Raw genomic sequence first — 18,172 nt, forward strand, 5'->3', positions numbered from 1 at the left:
TGTGCAAGAGAGGATTTTAAAGAAGGATCTAATTTCTTTTTAGTAAAACGTTCTTGGGAAATGGGTACTTACATAATATAAGAAATATCTAAGCATTATACGTTGTATGACGTCTGACGACATGAGTAATTTCCAGTTTCAAGTTACATAAAGTGTCTTTGAAATCAAGATATCTCAAAATTTTTCTTCCTTTCCTACCACGCAAATTCATAAACGTCTTCCTGGATGGTGCAATTATCTTTGACGTAATTATACGACAGCGCGTTCATTATGTTGTCCCTCAATTATCTCTGTACTCAAGTGTCACACCTCGGTCAAACTCCTTCAACAAACGTCTAGAAAGTTATCTATAACCGTCACGTCAAGGTGGACGAGAAATGTGTTGATTGGCAAGAGACTGAGTTATATTTTTGGTTCCAACAATCATCATCTTGTGGCAGGCCACAAACCGCTGTCTTGGAAGAGCTAATAATGAAGTTTGTTCTATAATTGTTGTTCTTCTGTAATCTGCCAGGCTCACTGCCGTGTCCGTTAAAAATTAACGTAGACCTACACCATGATGTGAAGACGCGATTATTGTTTATCATTGCGATAAGTAAAAGCCTGAGGGAAAATGCCCTTACATGACGGACCGTTCGTCCTTATCATCTACAGATATTGCACAAAAATACTAGAGCTGTCTGTCTGTCTAGGAAAACCTACAATCAAGATTACGTTAAGTTCCAATTAGTCAAAACGACGATTGGTATACAGATTGGTCTGAATGATATAACAAATATCTCGATAACAGAATAACCGATTATGTAGAAACTGCACACAGAACCCAAAGTATGTCAAAGTTTGTTCAAGTCCACGTTATGCTCACATAGGGTAATCGGGACTGGGCCATCCGTTTAAAGTAGGATCTCAATAAAAATTGACAAAAAAAATCGCGTACATATTTTGACTGCAATAACATATTCAAGTACGTATGATGCTTATTTGGCTCAGTTTGTTGTGTTCCTTTATGTTCAGATAGGTTATTCGTTACTGGACCTATAGTTGTTGTTTTTTTAGTGAGAACCGAAAGACTGTCAAATATGACTCCACCGAAAATCGAATCGGAAATCGCTTGACATCGCAAGGACACGTCCAGATGATACAATCTGTCTCATTATACCCCTATTTGGTGACCAACGAGACGCCCCTGGCATATTGTCTGCCATGCAGTGACGAAGCCAGGGGAGCATAAATAAGAGCTCTTTCAAAGAAATGTGCATCTTGTATGGCATTTAGGAGCATGCTAAAATCACAGCCCCCCGAAAATATTCCCACCTCTTAACTTATTTTCTCCGGGCGCCGTCACTGCTTCCAAGTTACGCCATCGTTCTCTCCCCAACGTAAAAGTGCTCTAAAATAAACCGTTCTTAAAATCTTCAATCTCTAGTCAGGTACACTGTAAACGCAGTTTCAATACAGCACTACCATTCTTGACAAAATTTAAAATCGTGTTTGGATGTTATAATCAATGTTGAGAAAAGTGTTTTTCATATAATACATTTATTATGTTTAAACAAAAATATCTTGTTTATTTTAAAGTATGTTTAATCAAGAATCCAAGATTTAAAAAAACTAAAGGTTTTAAAGTGTTATGCACGTAGTACATGAAAAGTTCTTCATCTTCATCATAAAATAAATAGCGATACTAATTTTGTATGTATACTTACACTGATAATTTTTTCATAAATTTATTTTTAAAATAGGGGTCCTACTTATTGTTCCTATAGAGAAAAAAATCGGGCGTATAATAATACATTTTATTGTAAGCATTCTGCCTATATCTACATCACCAGCTCAGACCCTGAAACAATTTATAAATACAATAAAATACATCGATAATACAAAAATGAACGCTAGAATATAGGTGTGTTTCACTTACGTCACAAACCGTTAAATTGTGGCTTCGAGCAGCTATGATTGAGGCCATTTCTTGTAAGCATTCGGAATTCAAGCGGGAGGGCGGGAGATACTAACCCAGACATTCGTGATTTAACTTAAACGTGCATTTGATGCAGATGTAACGAACGCTACGTGGTGGATATTTCCTTGCAAACGACAAATAAAAATTGGCCGCAAAGATGGCGGCTGTGCGCGTCCTGACGTCACATGAAACCCACATATAGAAGAGCTCATTTGAAAAATGTTCAATTAAAAATTATTGCAAACAAATCTAAAGCATTACGTATAAACACACTTGTAGTTTTTATAAATATGCATTATAATATAATGTTCGACATACACGACTTCATGTAAATGGAAAGGATCCAAATATGTGTCCATTTCATGGATTCCTTTGAATTTCATCTGCACGCTCCCTGGCATGTCATTTGGCAACTACATGCTACATTTGCTATGTTGCCAAAAGAGTTGCTGACGCGGCTACCTTCCAAGTCACACTGCGAGTATGCGATGATTGCATTCTTGCTGCATGAAATTACAGCTTGGTACCTTTTCAAGATCCCACCAGATGGCAGAAAGTGTCGACTTTCATGTTTACTTCAGATTGTCTAGAAAGGTGGAATTTATAGAGGTGGGCCCATCAGAATTTTTTGTTGTTTAGTGACATTAATTTGTAAGTCCTAACAAATTTGAGGAAACGAGGGTTCCAAGAACAATATGGAGATTGAACCGTCAGGCATATTTAATACCCACACGTTACATTACATCACGTGTGAGTATCACCTAGGGGAGGAGGGGCGCTGCCAAAACTGCGGGTGAAAGGACAGTTTACTTCCCCTTGGTGAATAAGGCTTAGCATAGTGCATATGTAAGAACAGTGGCGGCGATTAGGGAGGCGTGGGGGGAGGGGTCAGTTGCCTTCCCCACTTTTGGCCCCGCACTATGCTAAGCCTTATTCACCAAGGGGAAGTAAACTGTCCTTTCCCCCGCAGTTTTGGCAGCGCCCCTCCTCCCCAAGTTTTGGAACCCAAACGCCGCCTCTGCATAAGAAAATATGCTTTAAACTTAAAATTACACATTTTTTTTACAAAGTGATACTCACACGTGATGTAATGTAACGTGTGGGTATTAAATATGCCTGACGGTTCAATCTCCATATTATTACAGTTTAATTGTCCAACAATATATTCATTAAATAATAATAATTTAAACTAGAATAGATTTCTGAAGTACAGTTAGGCTATAATGACGATGCCAGTTGGCCGATCATCACTCCAAGGGAAAAGAAAACCCCAAACGAATTTTGCGTGTGAGATGTTTATGAGTGAAATCAGCGTTTATTGTAAGAATATTCTTAGATGTGTGTGTGTGTGGGGGGGGGGGGGGGAGGAGATATGTTTACTCTAGCCTTGGGGCGATACATGAGGGTGCTTGCATAGTTCGAAATGATGACAATGCAAATATTGTTAGCGGTGGATATACCCCGATCTATTCTTCGTGCAGAAGATGTAAAAAAAATAGTTAGTTCGATAGTCCTCGTTGGTCCTAAAAAACTTTTCGTCGTTGTTTTTTACTTTCAACAGTGGTCATTTCTGTATGTGAATGAATGTTTGTGTGTGTGTGTGTGTGTGTCTACATAACAGAAACCGAGAAGAGTTATATTGATGGGTTGAAAGGGACAATATCCATCTAAAAGTTATGCGAAAATGACAAATACTGCATCAATAGGATTTTATTTTAGAATTATATTATCGTAGATATCACGCCCCTACAATACCATCAATTTATTAACGAAAAATAAATTTGTCGCCACCCCCAATGAAAATATGAAATCCCATGTATGAGTAAAAAGTTATGGGCAGTAATATCCATCACAAAAATATAAATTTATAAACATGAAGTTTCTCACTGTTTAACAAAATTTACTATTTACATGGGTGAAGAAAATAAAACAAAAGTGAGTGTGATTTTGTTTGCCGTCTAGTGTGCGAAAATTACATGATATGTTAAATTTGCAAGTGAGTCTGCAAATAGTATTATTATAAGCAGCGTTGACATGTTTAAAACAATCTACAGTTACTTTTGAAGCAGCTGCAATAACTGAATTAGTTTGCAACAAGAGTTAATGTAACTGTTAAATCCGTTTTCTTGAAAAAATTCCGAACATTGACATTGATGCAAACGCATAGCGTATAAAATTAGGTCAAGATATTCCAACTCCATTTCCTTCACAGTTGCACAAGGCTACAGTCGTTACTGCATACATACAGCCTATGTATTACACTCATTTATATTTGTTAATTAGTATCAGTGAGACAGTGACGGAACTGAAAACTTGAACCTTTGAATAACCGAAGACAGGAAGACGTTCACTGTGTTTACTCAACTCTATCTTCTTTGCTTGTACGGTAGTTGGCTAAATGCCCACAGACTGGTAGGTCCATTTCAATGCACAGTTGGACAATTTGCTTAGTGTCTGATCCAGAGAAGTATGTCTGAAATCTAGAGTAGTGAAAACATTCGACGTCAGACATTCTTCGTAACAGATTAAAGCTTGTTACATCGCGATAGATCAAGTCACTTACAATCTGTCGAAGGTACGAAAGTAAAGTGTCACCGTAAAATTCGAGTTAATTTTTTGGCTGAAGAAGGCTGTAGAAACAAATGTTTCTCGTAGGTCGACGTTAATCTTAGGAACGGGCAAGCGAGCCAATTGATCCACCTACACCGTGCCAAGTAATGTAGACACCCATGTAGCGATAGTTCAGTGAGGTAGTTTGTTTTCGGAAAACCGTATTCATTACTGATGTAGCAGAAACCAGTGTTCTGGGGCTCTTATTTGAGAGAGAAAATATTTTAAAACGTATAATACTGCTTTATTTATAACAATATTTAGTCAATATAACTATAGCAACAAGAAGTTGAGAATTTTTTTCAAGAAACAGTTGAGCTATATGCATTAGCTAAATTTGCGGCTACTCACCGATCGCTTCGAACAAAATTTCCTTTAAAACCGCTATAACTACACACTAAAAGAGAATTACTGGAAAGTTGGAAGAGAAAATGGTCAAATTCAGGGAAGACTTATGGGAAAAAATACTAATCGATTCAACCACACATACGTAAAGATCTTTGGTATCAAGATATTAAGCGTTCTAACAACTCTATGTCGGCTAAATTATACCCTTGCCCAAAAAGACTTATACACAAGGAAGATTGTAACATCTCCATACTGTCAGTGTGACGAAAGTCAGGGAATATCTGATCATACAATCTTTGAATTTCGTCTACACATAACTACGTGTGATTGTTTCTTAAGAGAACTAAAAGAAGCACGATATTATGAGCCATACGCCTAGTCAACACTTTTGACTATTCCAGCTATGAAAATAATATACATACTTACCAATTAGAGAAAATATTGTATTATAAAATTATGAAATTGAAAAAATTAACTGGTGAATAGCTGAAAAACTAAAACCAAATAAAGTAAAAAAAAAAATTGCCCTTGCCTAAACCAACTGAATGGCACATTTGTAACACACCCTGTATTACCGATACTCAGTACAAGAATGTGACAAGAATGGTCGGATGAAAACATTTTTTTTTTTTCATTTATGACACAAATTCATTTATCCATGATGAGAAACACTGAACATTGAAATATCCCTCAACTCTGTAAAATGCTGTTAACTAGTCAACTGTTTAAAATCGTGTATGAAATTATAAGTGGTCCTAGTTTGATGCTGTTGAGGAAGTAGTTTGAAAGACAATTTCAAAGTTGAAGTGAAACTCAAAATGCCACACAGTTTTTGTGGTACCCTGTAGGGATAATTTTTGCTTCTGAGGCCATCCTGAATCTCCCCAGGAAGGGAAACTTTGGTTACGTCGAAGAGTCCACAAGGCACGCCTGTTCTCCTGGACTAAAGATATTATGAGAAATACCAAGGTAAATAATTATTTAAATAATAATAATTACTATTAACATTCTTGGAACTTGCCACTTAGAATTAGCGCTTCGATAAACGCGACTCTATAGCCCAGCCAATAAAGGTTTCATGTCGGGAATAATTCCGTAAAAGCTGAATTTTGCTAAGTTGTTATAACACTACTAGTAGTGCAAAATCCCAAAAGTCCCCGCCCCTCCTCGCGGTGCTCCCCCCCCCCCCAGCGCCCCCCTAACCTAAACATCAATTTCGCAGACTCTCCGTTATTGACCTATATCTCCGTAACCAATGGTCGTAGGCAGGTGATCTTTTTTTTTAGTCGTAATCTTCATTAGATGGGCTACAAAAAGGATTATTATTATTAAGTTTTCGATAATGTTGGTGATTTTGACGTAATTTAAAAAATAATCTTTAAAAAGTTAATTTTTTCTAGAACTTTTTGAAGTTCTTGCTTTGTAACTTTTGAACAAATTAAATGACAAGAAATTGTTTCCAATAGAAGTTGTAGCCCATTGAATAAGCTGTAAAACGATATAAGTTTTAATGTATTTTCATTAAAGATAAACCATAAAAGTATCTCCAAATGGAGGATAGTATCAAAAAGGCGTGTCGTTATCACAGATCAGCAGTTAAGTTCGGAATCATTGATTTTTTTATAAAACCAAGAGACTTGGTAGAATTAATTATACCACTTAGAACATGTTCAGTCGAATAGCAAATCGCCATCTTCATGCTAATGGCCGCCATCTTAAAAAGAGTCCGCCATATTGGATATTTTTGATTTGATATATCTGGCGAAAGGTGGCACCTGTCAACTTCAGGATATTTCAGAAATGCTTCAAATAGCGTAAACTTTCATAATATATCAATAAATCCATTTTTCAAAAGATATAGTTGTTTTATAGATAAACTTGCTATGATACTTTATGTGAATAACTGCGAATTGAAAGACTTAATAATTATCGCACCAAGCAATAGTACCTATTTTATATTTGGTAAGGTTAGGAAGTGTTTGTTAGAAGATATTACACGAACTGGACCCTTAAAATATTATTTTTTGTATTTATAAATTTACCATTCACAAAATTTTTAAGAGAAATACAATATATGTGCAACCCAATTTGATTTCTGAAAATATGATTGAAATGAACAAACATATTCATTGTAATTGATGATACGAAAATAGTGAAAATCATTTAGAAAATATTTTGCTTTGAATTTTTCGTAAGTTCGTTTCCCTTCTTTGGTGAGGTCTCAAAATCGAATCCTTCACATTCGCATAATGTAGTGGAGGCAAGATTTTCTATTCAAGACTTGGAACGCCCAGTGCACTGTTTACTTGCCGCGTATTCTTTTATGATTTCTCTGTAGTTATCACCAGCAATACATAGTATTGTCAGCCATTTAGGTATCCAAGGACCACTGTCGCTCTGTACTCCTCCATTAGGAAATCAGTAGAGCTGGGTTGACAAGATACCAATCCTATGACATAAGTGCTGGAAGTTATTTCATGATACAGAAATTTTATTATTCTAACATCCTCATGTTGACAAAAGTGGATCAAAATATTCCATTCTAACCATGTGCAAACGAGTAAAAACGATTGGATTATTTTCCAATAACTACACATTTCCGAAACACTTTTCTCTTCATAAATTTTTATCTTGTTGTATAATATTTATGAAACAAAGTTAAAATAAACAAAATAAAACAATAATTTTGCCTGTAGTATTGTATGGATGTGAAACTTGATCCCTTACATTAAAAGAGAAACACAAATGAAGAGTATTTGAAAATAAAATCTTTAGAAAAATATTTGGACCTAAAAGGGATAAGGAGACAGGTGAGTGGAGAAGGTTACAGAATTTAGAACTGCATAATATGTATTCAAGTTTAGATATTATTATAATAATTAAATCAAGAAGACTTAGATGGGCAGGCCGGGTGGCACGAATTCGAGACGAAAGATTTTAAAGGATTCTTGTTGGAAAACCTGATGGTAAGATACCTGTAGGAAGGCCAAGACGAAGATGAATGGATAATATGGAGATGGACCTTAAGTAAGTCGATAAGGATGTAAAAGATTGGATTGATCTTGCTTAGGATAGCGTCAGATGGAAGGCTTGTGTTAATCTAGCCATAAACCTTCGGGTTTAGAAATGCTGGAGAGTGAGTGAGTTATTTAAGCTGAGAATCTTTCAGCCTTCAAGATCGGATGAGTTAAGAACTTGCAAGTTAGGAAACCACTTGTTGCTGACATGTTATGAACTAGATGAGTTGATAGGAATCGCACTGTGCAACAGTTTGGATACCTAAACTTCAACCCATTCACATGTTGTAACAGCACTGCTGCTTTTATTTCTTAACGACTAAGTAAGTCGCATTGATGTGACATGTATTTGACAACACTCAAAAAACTATGAAACCACTCATGGGCGTCCGCAGGATTTCTTCCAGGGAGGGGCAAGAGTGGTATTTTTTCCAGGGGGGCAAACAAAGCACAAATTTCACCCCTAATAGTGTTGTCCCCTCAAAAAACATTGCTACAATTTGAATTTATCATGTTCACGCAATAATTAAGACATATTTTTGTGGCTGAAATGAAATTATATGTGTGAAATATATAATTTTTGGTTGACTTTCATTTTCCAGGGGAGGGCCGTGCCCCCCCCCCCTTCCGGACGTGCATGATAACCACTAAAGTTTAAATTTTTGCATATTGATATTGAATATACCAGGTTTGCCGGTTAATAATTCTTAATTTCGTCGCTGGATGGCGCTGGAAGAAGGGTTGGTGCACAGTCTCAACTGTTACGTCAGTGAGTTGCCAGGACAGTACCTGTCAAAATGCCGTGGATGTGCAACCGAGTGCGAGTGATCGTGATATTGGGTTTGTGTGGTAAACATATCGACCTTCAAACCAAATAAGGAGCATGTGCGGCACGTCCTGCTTTTCTTGTTCAATCAAAAGAAAAACGCGAGTGAAAACCATCGTATCCTTGTGGAAACGTACGGTGACAATGTCCTAACGCAAGACGCGTGTGTGCGTTGGTTTCGACGGTTCAAAAGTTGTGATTTATACTTGAAAGACAAAGATCGCCCGGGCCAGCCGAAAAAATTCCAAGACACCGAATTGCAAACACTGTGGGACGAAGACGATACGCAAACGCAACAGCAACTGGCAGAGAAGTTATATGTTGGTCGCCAAACCATATCTGATCGTCTTCATGGCATGGGAAAGATCCAGCTTGGGCGACAAAACACGGAAAAGTGATTTTGCAGCACGACAAAGCCTCATCACACACAGCGAAAGGCGTCAGACACACCATTTCTGCACTTGGCTGGGAATTCTTGCCCCACTCGCCATACGCACCAGACTTAGCCCCTTCGGACTACCACTTGTTCTCATCGATGTCTCACTCACTTTCCCAGCAACACTTCAACAATTACGAAGATGTCGAACAATGGCTTGCTGACTGGATCACCTCAAAATCTGAACGATTTTTCTGGTAGGACATCCACAATTTGACGGACAGATGGGCAAAATGTATAGCTAGCGATGGCGCATACTTTGAATAAAGCATTTGTTACCTTTCTCCCCACATACACTTGTTTTCTTTCGGATCAATTAAGAATTATTATCCGGCACACCTGGTACATACATATATATTCAAAATATCGAACTGGGTTCAGTGGTTCCCGGCTAGCCACAATTATATGGAGACGATAAGAGAGTCATCATGTTGGGAGGCTCCACCTTGAATGCATGGCGGCGGTGTTCTTACTGGAGGAGCATAGATGAGAACTCTGGAGCAAACCAAATTTCTTCTTATTTGGTACAAGGCATTCATTTAGTAAAGCTTAACATGGGAGGAAAACAGCACGTGCTCATCAGACTACAACGTGTGTACTCTAGAAACTGCATAAGGTCTACCTTGTCAACTCAATTGTAACACGACTCAAGACATCTCAATGTGGAAGACTAGTGCAAGCAAGGAACTAAGAAAGCCCAAAACTCTCAGTAACAACTTAATTGAGACACAACTTCACATTGTCCACCTGGGAAAGAGCCTTCATGAAATTTACGGCGTACGCTTTTAGAAGGAACATGAGTTCATCCAATACGCAGCCAGTGCTCTTGCGCTGTTGCCAAACTAACTGCTAGCGGAAGGAAAACACAGAGAATTCGTTGTCCAATATTCAAATTTTTATATATAATGCATGCACGTGATATTTGAGTACAATGAAATATATAGTGAAGACTTCTACACAGGATTATATCATATCACTGCAGCATATAAGAGAAACTCGTACCTGAAAGAAGTTTGAAGGTGTTTATTATAGAGGAACTGCAAGACCATCATCATCACTCTCGTTTCTGTTTTCTGGCCAGGAGATTTGAACAGGGGTTCACCGATTTCTGTGGTAGATACGTTACCCTGTTTTATAATACGCAACACAGTATGCACACAGACACCACACGCTTTAGCCGTAAGTTCTACACTCGGAGAAAACACTGTTTTAGCACGTACTTCTTCCGACGCCAATTCCCTTAAAACTAAGATTTCTATCTTGTGAACGTAATATTTTACCCTTGGTGCCTGTACTGCTAGTACTAGGTTTCGAGAGCGACATTATTAATTTGATTTCATTTGCTTTATTTCATGTCGCTTTTCTGTCACGTTTCGCTAATTGCGAAGATGGGAATGAATGATAACATAATGAAATTGATGAATGGACATTCATAAACATCAATGTCCAGCCCGGAATTTGAATCCGGGACCCCTGGCGCCGTAGCGCGATATGCTAACCACTCCGCCATGGGGGCCGGAGCGACATGATTAAATAACACTCACGGAACACACACTATTGCACAACTTTCGAACATAAGGGCTGTATTGCACAGCGCGCTACGACGCCAGGGGTCCTGGGTTCGAATCCCGGCCTGGGCATAGGTGTTTGTAAGTGTCCCTTCATCAATTTCATATCATCACCCATCCCCATCTTCGCGATTAGCCATAAGTGGCAGAAAAGCGAAGTAAAATAAAACAAAACAATCAATAAGGGCTGTATTGAATCCTCTCACAACTGTTCTTCGTGGCGTACGAGTAAAATTATTTTACACCGCCCTTGTTACGAAAACGCTGAACTCAAACTGATTTAACTGACTCGCAACGTTCGTGAACGCTCACAACAATGAAGGATCATTGTGCATATTTAGCCGAATTTAACACACATAGCTTTATCAAGATACAACCACTCAGCAGGGTCAACAAGGTGGCAACGAACAAACAGACGGAACACGGAAGGAAAACGAAAGGGTCATGTGTAGAGACATATTTTTTCCCGTGTTTCTTCGAGAAACGATAACTCCGGCTGTAGGCGACGGAAATTCAAGGGACTTGGACAGTCAGGTTCAAAATTCATTACAAAATATTTCGGGAAACAAATTTCAGTATTTTCGTATCATCAATTACAAAGAATGTTTTTTCTTTCATATAATAAAACAATTTAATAGAATTTTAATTACTCCTACTTTCAGAAATCGAATTTGGTTGTACATATATTGTATAAAATAGGTACTATTGCTTGGTTCTAAGTCTTTTAATTCGTAGATATTCACATAAAGCATTATAGCAAGTTTATCTACAACGTACAAAGCAACTATTTTTATAAAAATATGGATTTATTGATATATTACGAAAGTTTAAGCTATTTGAAGCATTTCTGAAATATCCTGAAGTTGACAGGTGCCACCGTTCGCCAGATATAACAAATCAAAAATATCATATATGGCGAACTTTTTTTAAGATGGCGGCTATCAGCACGAAGATGGGGATTTGCTATTCGACTGAACATGTTCTAAGTGGTTTAAAATTAATTATACCAAGTCTCTTGCTTTTATCGAAAAATCAATGATTCCGAACTTAAATGCTGATCTGTGATATAGACACGCCTTTTGGTACTATCCTCCATTTGGAGATACTTTTTATGGTTTATCTTTAATGAAAATACATTAAAACTTATATAGTTTGAAAGCTTATTCAATGGGCTGCAACTTCTATTGGAAACAATTTCTTGTTTTAAAGATTATTTTTTAAATTACGGCAAAATCTCTAACATTAACGAAAACTTAATCATAATCCTTTTTGTAGCCCATCTAATGAAGATTATGACTAAAAAAAAGATCACCTGCCTACGACTATTGGTTACGGAGATATAGGTCAATAACGGAGAGTCTGCGAAATTGATGTTTGGGGGCGCTGGGGGGGGGGGAAGCACCGCGAGGAGGGGCGGGGACTTTTGGGATTTTGCACTACTAGTAGTGTTATAACAACTGACCAAAATTCAGCTTTTACGGAATTATTCCCGACTTTGGTCTTTTTTTGTCCTTCATTGAATGAGCTACTAGGTGTTTTGCTGCGATTTTGTAACATTCCTATACTTGTAAGTACGGAAAATTATATGCCGTTTTAAAGCTTAAGAAATAATCCAGAACTTCGTTTGAACCAATTTGCCGAATCTCGTAACTCAAAATTTCTATTCAGCCTTTAATTCAAAACGCGTCCCAAAAATTTGCCTTTTTCAGAATTCGATTATAATGTATATGTACTATATCTATATACTGTTGTGTTCATTAAAGTATTATAAATAGAACAAAATAGAGTTGCAGACAAGAGAATCCTCTCGGCACCACTGAATAGACAGTGTCTACCTTGAGTTTGAGCATTCGACACACTTCCACAGTCCATTTCAAATCCCAACACTTAACCAGTAAAAATTAATGTCAACCGTTTTTGATTCGTATATCTCGCATGAAATTTGACCCCATTCAATACTCAGACATGCAGCATACCACTTCCCCGACTCACTTCCGTAGTCCATGAATGTTATTATGCCAACGCTTAGACCCGCTCTATTCTGGTAACAAAAGCCACGACCATGAAACGGGGAAATTCCTTGTGCAAGATTCGCCATGTTATTTTTAAAGCAGGAAGGCAACGTTACCGCCGCATTCAACGCGACAAATTCGCAATGAATTTTTTTGGCTCGTGTAGACCCTGTCGCATTATTGAGGCTGGCAGCTGTAATATTTCGAGAATGTAGGTCATCAAGGCGGGAAGGACTGTTAATACCGCAATATGAATTGCCCTACAATTCAAATGCAGGTACGCTTACTTCGGCCTAGATCCAGGAACGCCCTTGTTTTTCTTTCAAATGTGCCAAAATTGCATTATTCGTGGGTACTTATGTTATCCATAGTTAACCTGGAGATTGACTCATTGAGCACAACGTACTTTTTGGTAAGAGCAAGTTTGGATTGTGTTCTTCAATATGCTTATTTCACTTTGAGACAGCAAAATCTCAGATGATTTGTGTCAATCAGTACCATTAAGAAACAAACTACGAAAGAACGAAGTATCAAAATTAAGTAACAGAACTTCCAAGTAATTTCGACTCATTTGTGATTTCTGCAACCTCAACCCACATTAATGTTTGTAAGCCACAAGACAATTAAAAAGGTAAAGTGTTCCCCTATGCTTAGCACCACGCCATGAAGGCGTATAGGGGGTGTGGGGTTAACGCCCCACACTTTCTTGATCCGGTCGTGAGTGGGGGGTGATGTGATCAGCATCACGCCCCTGACCACCTTTACCCCCCAGGGTTTCCCCCAGGTACCCATGTCATTCGACGCTGGGTGGGCGCCGCGCCGCTTCCAACGTTAGAAAAGTTCCCGGATTTGAACCGGCCGGAGATCGAATCCACAAGACAATTGCATTAACTTATTGACGAAGACATTTTTATTGCAATCATTAAGTTTTGTAAGTAATTTTGTATTAAATTTATGTTCCAAAACTAATTGTACTCACATTTTATTTGCAGAAGTTCTCGAATCGACATTTTAAACATTTTTTGTCTGCCTTTAATATACTTTTAGGCCCCAATTTCTTCGTTGTTTTACAATGAAATAGCGCGTACTGTAAACTTATTTCATATGGTGCGTCTGCTCGGGACCTCCGAGATACAGTGGGATCGATGAGTATTACCGTGCAAATTGTCCATCACCATGTTCGTACACTTTTTTGACCCAATAAAATCTTCAAGAATTAAAAGAAAACTCAAAACAAGCTGTTGATAACTTATGCACCAGCATACATAAACATTCATCGCTTAAAAGCACATGGGATGTAAGAGAAAAGTAATGAAAGTAGTCATGGACAATTTGCACGGTAATACTCATGGACAATTGCTAAGCAATTGTCCATGACTATTTTCGTTTGTTTTTATCTTCATCTTACGTATTTCTAAGGACTGTATTTTTTCGTCTACTGATTCATAGGTTGCAAGCAGATTATTTGGCGTTTTGTGTCAGTTCCTGAAGCTCGCATTGCATAAAACAAAGGGAATGTACGTGATGATGGACAATTTGACTATTTTTATTAATTTTTCTCTCACATCCTATGTATTTTTAAGCGATGAATTTTTTATCTATGCTGGTGCAGAAGTTGTCAACAGCTTGATTTGAATTTTCTATTAATTTATTGAAGCCCTTATTGGCTCAAATAAAGTGCACGAACATGGTGATGGACAATTTGCACGGTAATACTCATGGATTCCACTGTACATATAGTCTGAAGTTAATCCACTCCTATTTATTCGTTAATATGTACATTTGCCTAAAAAACACTTCCGGTAAGTTTTTGAACCACCTCATGAACATTTAGAGGTTAAAATGCAGTTTTATTAAACCTATGCACTGAGGTGAACGAACTTGGCGTTTAACTTGTGCATAGAGGTTTATTTTGTTGAGAGTCTGCCAACACTCCTCGCATCTAACATGAAATGACAGGCGGCAGACGGCCTAATCCGATTTGTAAAATAGATTTCCAGTTTACACAGGTGTCCGAGTGAAACTTGATGTGTAACTTTTCTTAAGATTTCGTTTCTAGCAAGAGGTTTCTCAATGTGGTAGAGTTTAGAATGTATTCAAAATTTTCTCCTCTCCCCTGCCCACGCCAAGTGACGATGCAAGAGTAAAATTACAGCGTCCAAAGCGAAACGATGGTGCCTTAGAATCAAGAGATCTCAGCTTCGATTTTCTCTAGGGTCATGTTTCGGTGGTTCGGATCATAGTCGGAGCATAAGGTCCAATCTAAATTAGCTTACGTATAAGCAGTATATAAGCACAGACAAAGGTAATACCTTTGTCTGTGGTATAAGCTAGACCGAAAGTGGACGCTATGGGAGGCGCCATATGTGTGAATTGGGTTGCCTGATAATAAGGGGTTTGTGCCTGATTGAAATTATAAAATTGCCTTTCTTTATTGTTTTAAATGTGAACTCCATAAAGCTCGCTACAGAAGAAGCCTTTCTCGTTATAATTAACATTTTCAAACAACAGCAGTGAAAAACTCGGGGAAAAAACAGAGTGGTAAATGCAAACTCGCCTTAAAATGACCCCCGATTGCCATTTTTGAGAGTGGAAAGTCTTTAATATGCGAAATATCTTATTGTGTTTGCCGGCCCCCTAGAAGGCAGCTATCTATGCACTATCCGCCTTTACAATTCCAACCCCAAAAATCCTGCGTACTCCTTGGTTGTAATGAGAAAATAAGTGAAACTGTGTACTGAACTCTCTTAATATCAATTATACTGTGCTCTGTATGAAACAATATAATTCAAATCCAAACTGACTATTTGTCTTTTTAGTTTCAGCTAGCGAGATGGCGTTCAGAGGTCCAGGAAACGTGACGGCGTTCGTGAACCGCCAGTACAACTCTCCTATCAAGCTCTACTCCCCTGCGAATGTGGCAGAGACTTTGTCCAAGCAGAGCACCGTGCTACCCAATGGAGCCGTCGGGTAGGACGCCATTTCATTTCTACTGCATTTCTGGATTTCACTTTTTGTAAATGAATTTTGACTTCATTTCTACAGGCGGAATTTCATCACTTTGTGAGGGGGGAATAGTCATTGTTCTTCCACATGATGTAGTCTGCCATTGGTGCTACATTTGGCTCTTTTTAGTAAAAACATATTTTAAAGTACGCGTCTGACTTAAACCAATTACTGAAATTAAAACCTTGAAGTCGTTGTCTTGCGATAGCTGCATTTTATGAATATTTGTAGAAATTGGTCAACCTGTCACGAATGTTAAAATGCAATTTTACAAACAAGATCAAATGTAGCATCCATGACAAGCAGGAGTGGCTCACATTTGAATTTGTATTTTTAAAATTACATTCAAAGTGACGTAGATATCATTTTGAAACATGTAAATAATTTTATTTCTGGGTTAGCATTTATCATAGTATTTCAGTAAATTTGTTCTGTCTTTTCTCGTGACTGTGTGGAGGGGTGGCTGCCCTTCAAATCCCGCCTACGTGCACTTCTATTGCGTAAACTGGAAATACCATTTTTATTGTATAGTCCTGCGGAGTGTTAAATATTGAAAATGAGGAGACGAAACAAGAATATGACATGTGATTGTTTTAGTCGCTACAGCCTGCTTTCTTGACCATGATGCAGTTTCCAGTGTGGGAGAAAGGTTTTGTCTGAATGCCATATCAGATGAGCACCACATACATTCCGTATGTGTGTGCACATTTATGACATCCACATGGATCGTCTTTTTGTGTGCATGGATGTGCTGTGGCTATGAAAAATTAATTAATATGATTTAGCAGAGTTCCAGATGGTTGAGATAAATCTCTTAATCTTAAAAAGGAGGTGTGTTGTTTTTGCCTTGAGGCTTGCACGTGCATGCGTGCTACACGACGTTTGACTTTGTGCCAGATTCCATCGTGACTAAAACTCGTATACACAAAGCCAGGCGGTAAACAAAAATCCTTCAATTCATTGATAGTAATTATGAATATGTGAAAGCACCCACCCTACAACTACGTTTCTCGTTTCTTTTGTGGCAGCGTTTGAAGTGGAAATTGTTAGCTGGGGTGGTTTGTTTGTTCGAGCATTGGAGTTGGCTGGGGGATACTCTTTTGGTTTAACATGGTGATAATGAGGCAGCTGGGAGGAAGAGGGTGCTTTGCGACAAGCTTGGCTGAAGGTATACCATCCCCGCACCCCCCATTATTTTGAACACTGCTTTGTGGTATGCAAACAAGATGTATTGTTGTAAGGGATGCTCGAGAGATGAAAGAGATAGGTTTTGGTTGATTGATTAATTTGCTTTATTTTACTTCGCTTCTTGTGCAGATTTTGGCTGTTTTGATAAATGGACACTACAAACATCCATGCCCCGGCCAGGATTCGAACCCAGGGCACCTGGCATCGTAGCGCGATGTGCTAACCACTCCGCCACGGGGCCGGCGAAAGAGATAAGAACAGTAGCATTTTTTTTTGTATGAAGCTAATGTGACCATAATAAAACAGGGTAATTGTTTTATTTTAGCAGGTAGTGTTTCCCCCATGTCCAATTGTTCAAATGGAAAGCACGGCCCAATTCAGCGGGGCGGAGGCAGGGTGCGAAATCCTGGGGGGAGGGGATTTCCCCCCACCAACAATCTTGGCCTCAAAAGTCCCCCCACCAAAAATTTCCGGGGGGAGAGTTTTTGTTACAAAAGATAACCAATTACTTTTAATTTCAAATATATTGCACTAAGAATAATATCGAAAACAAACCCAAATTAGTGTAGTTGTGAGTATTCCATGCTTTTTCTCTTTCAAGAGATCTTTAACAAATCTACATCAATGCTCACAATAAAAGTAAATCAAGAATGCAAAACAATAATAACTACGAAATCTAATTGATTTATATTAACATAAAGCAAAAACTAAATAAAAACTTACACATAACAAAACCACTTCAACTATTTCATAATTTATTAACATCTTTAACCAGTTAGTAAAGGAAGTAGTTTGCTACATTATAATATCTGATATACATAAAAGTAACCAATTTATTTCTTTGTGTGTAATTAATAATAATACTATTTTTAATTACTAATTTAGTAATTTATTTTTACTTTTAACAACATTATAAATATGTATATCGTAAAATTTATATGGATGTTTATGTGGGGAGGGAGGTTTGTAGAATAAGATCTTTCTCCCCTCCCACCAGTCTTAAATGATTTCGCACCCTGGGCGGAGGTGTAAACCTTCATTAATCACCCCTGGGCATGCTACTGCACAGACTCATCTGCCAATACCTTTCGATTCGACTGAACTGTGAGCTTTTGTTAGAAATGCTTTTCTCACAAATATACGTATGTTTAAATATAGAGGAAGACGACGGTAGTCCAAAGACATGGTTGAATGGCTCCTG

At 37.9% G+C, this 18,172-nt stretch overlaps 1 protein-coding gene across 3 annotated transcripts in view; it reads left to right on the forward strand.

The window, feature by feature from the left end:
- The window catches only part of LOC145994859 (uncharacterized), a 77,842-nt gene that overhangs the window by 17,480 nt on the left and 42,190 nt on the right, over positions 1 to 18,172 (forward strand). For all 3 annotated transcript variants that reach the window (XM_083131257.1, XM_083131259.1, XM_083131258.1), the window contains exon 2: positions 15,597 to 15,747. In XM_083131257.1, coding sequence (XP_082987383.1) covers positions 15,611 to 15,747 — 137 coding nt within the window. In that variant the 5' untranslated portion in view covers positions 15,597 to 15,610. The remainder of the gene's footprint in view (positions 1 to 15,596; positions 15,748 to 18,172) is intronic.

The sequence above is a fragment of the Lepisma saccharinum genome, chromosome 11 (genome assembly GCF_977018435.1).
Source record: "Lepisma saccharinum chromosome 11, izLepSacc3.1, whole genome shotgun sequence".
In the NCBI taxonomy this organism is placed as follows: Eukaryota; Metazoa; Arthropoda; class Insecta; order Zygentoma; family Lepismatidae; genus Lepisma; species Lepisma saccharinum.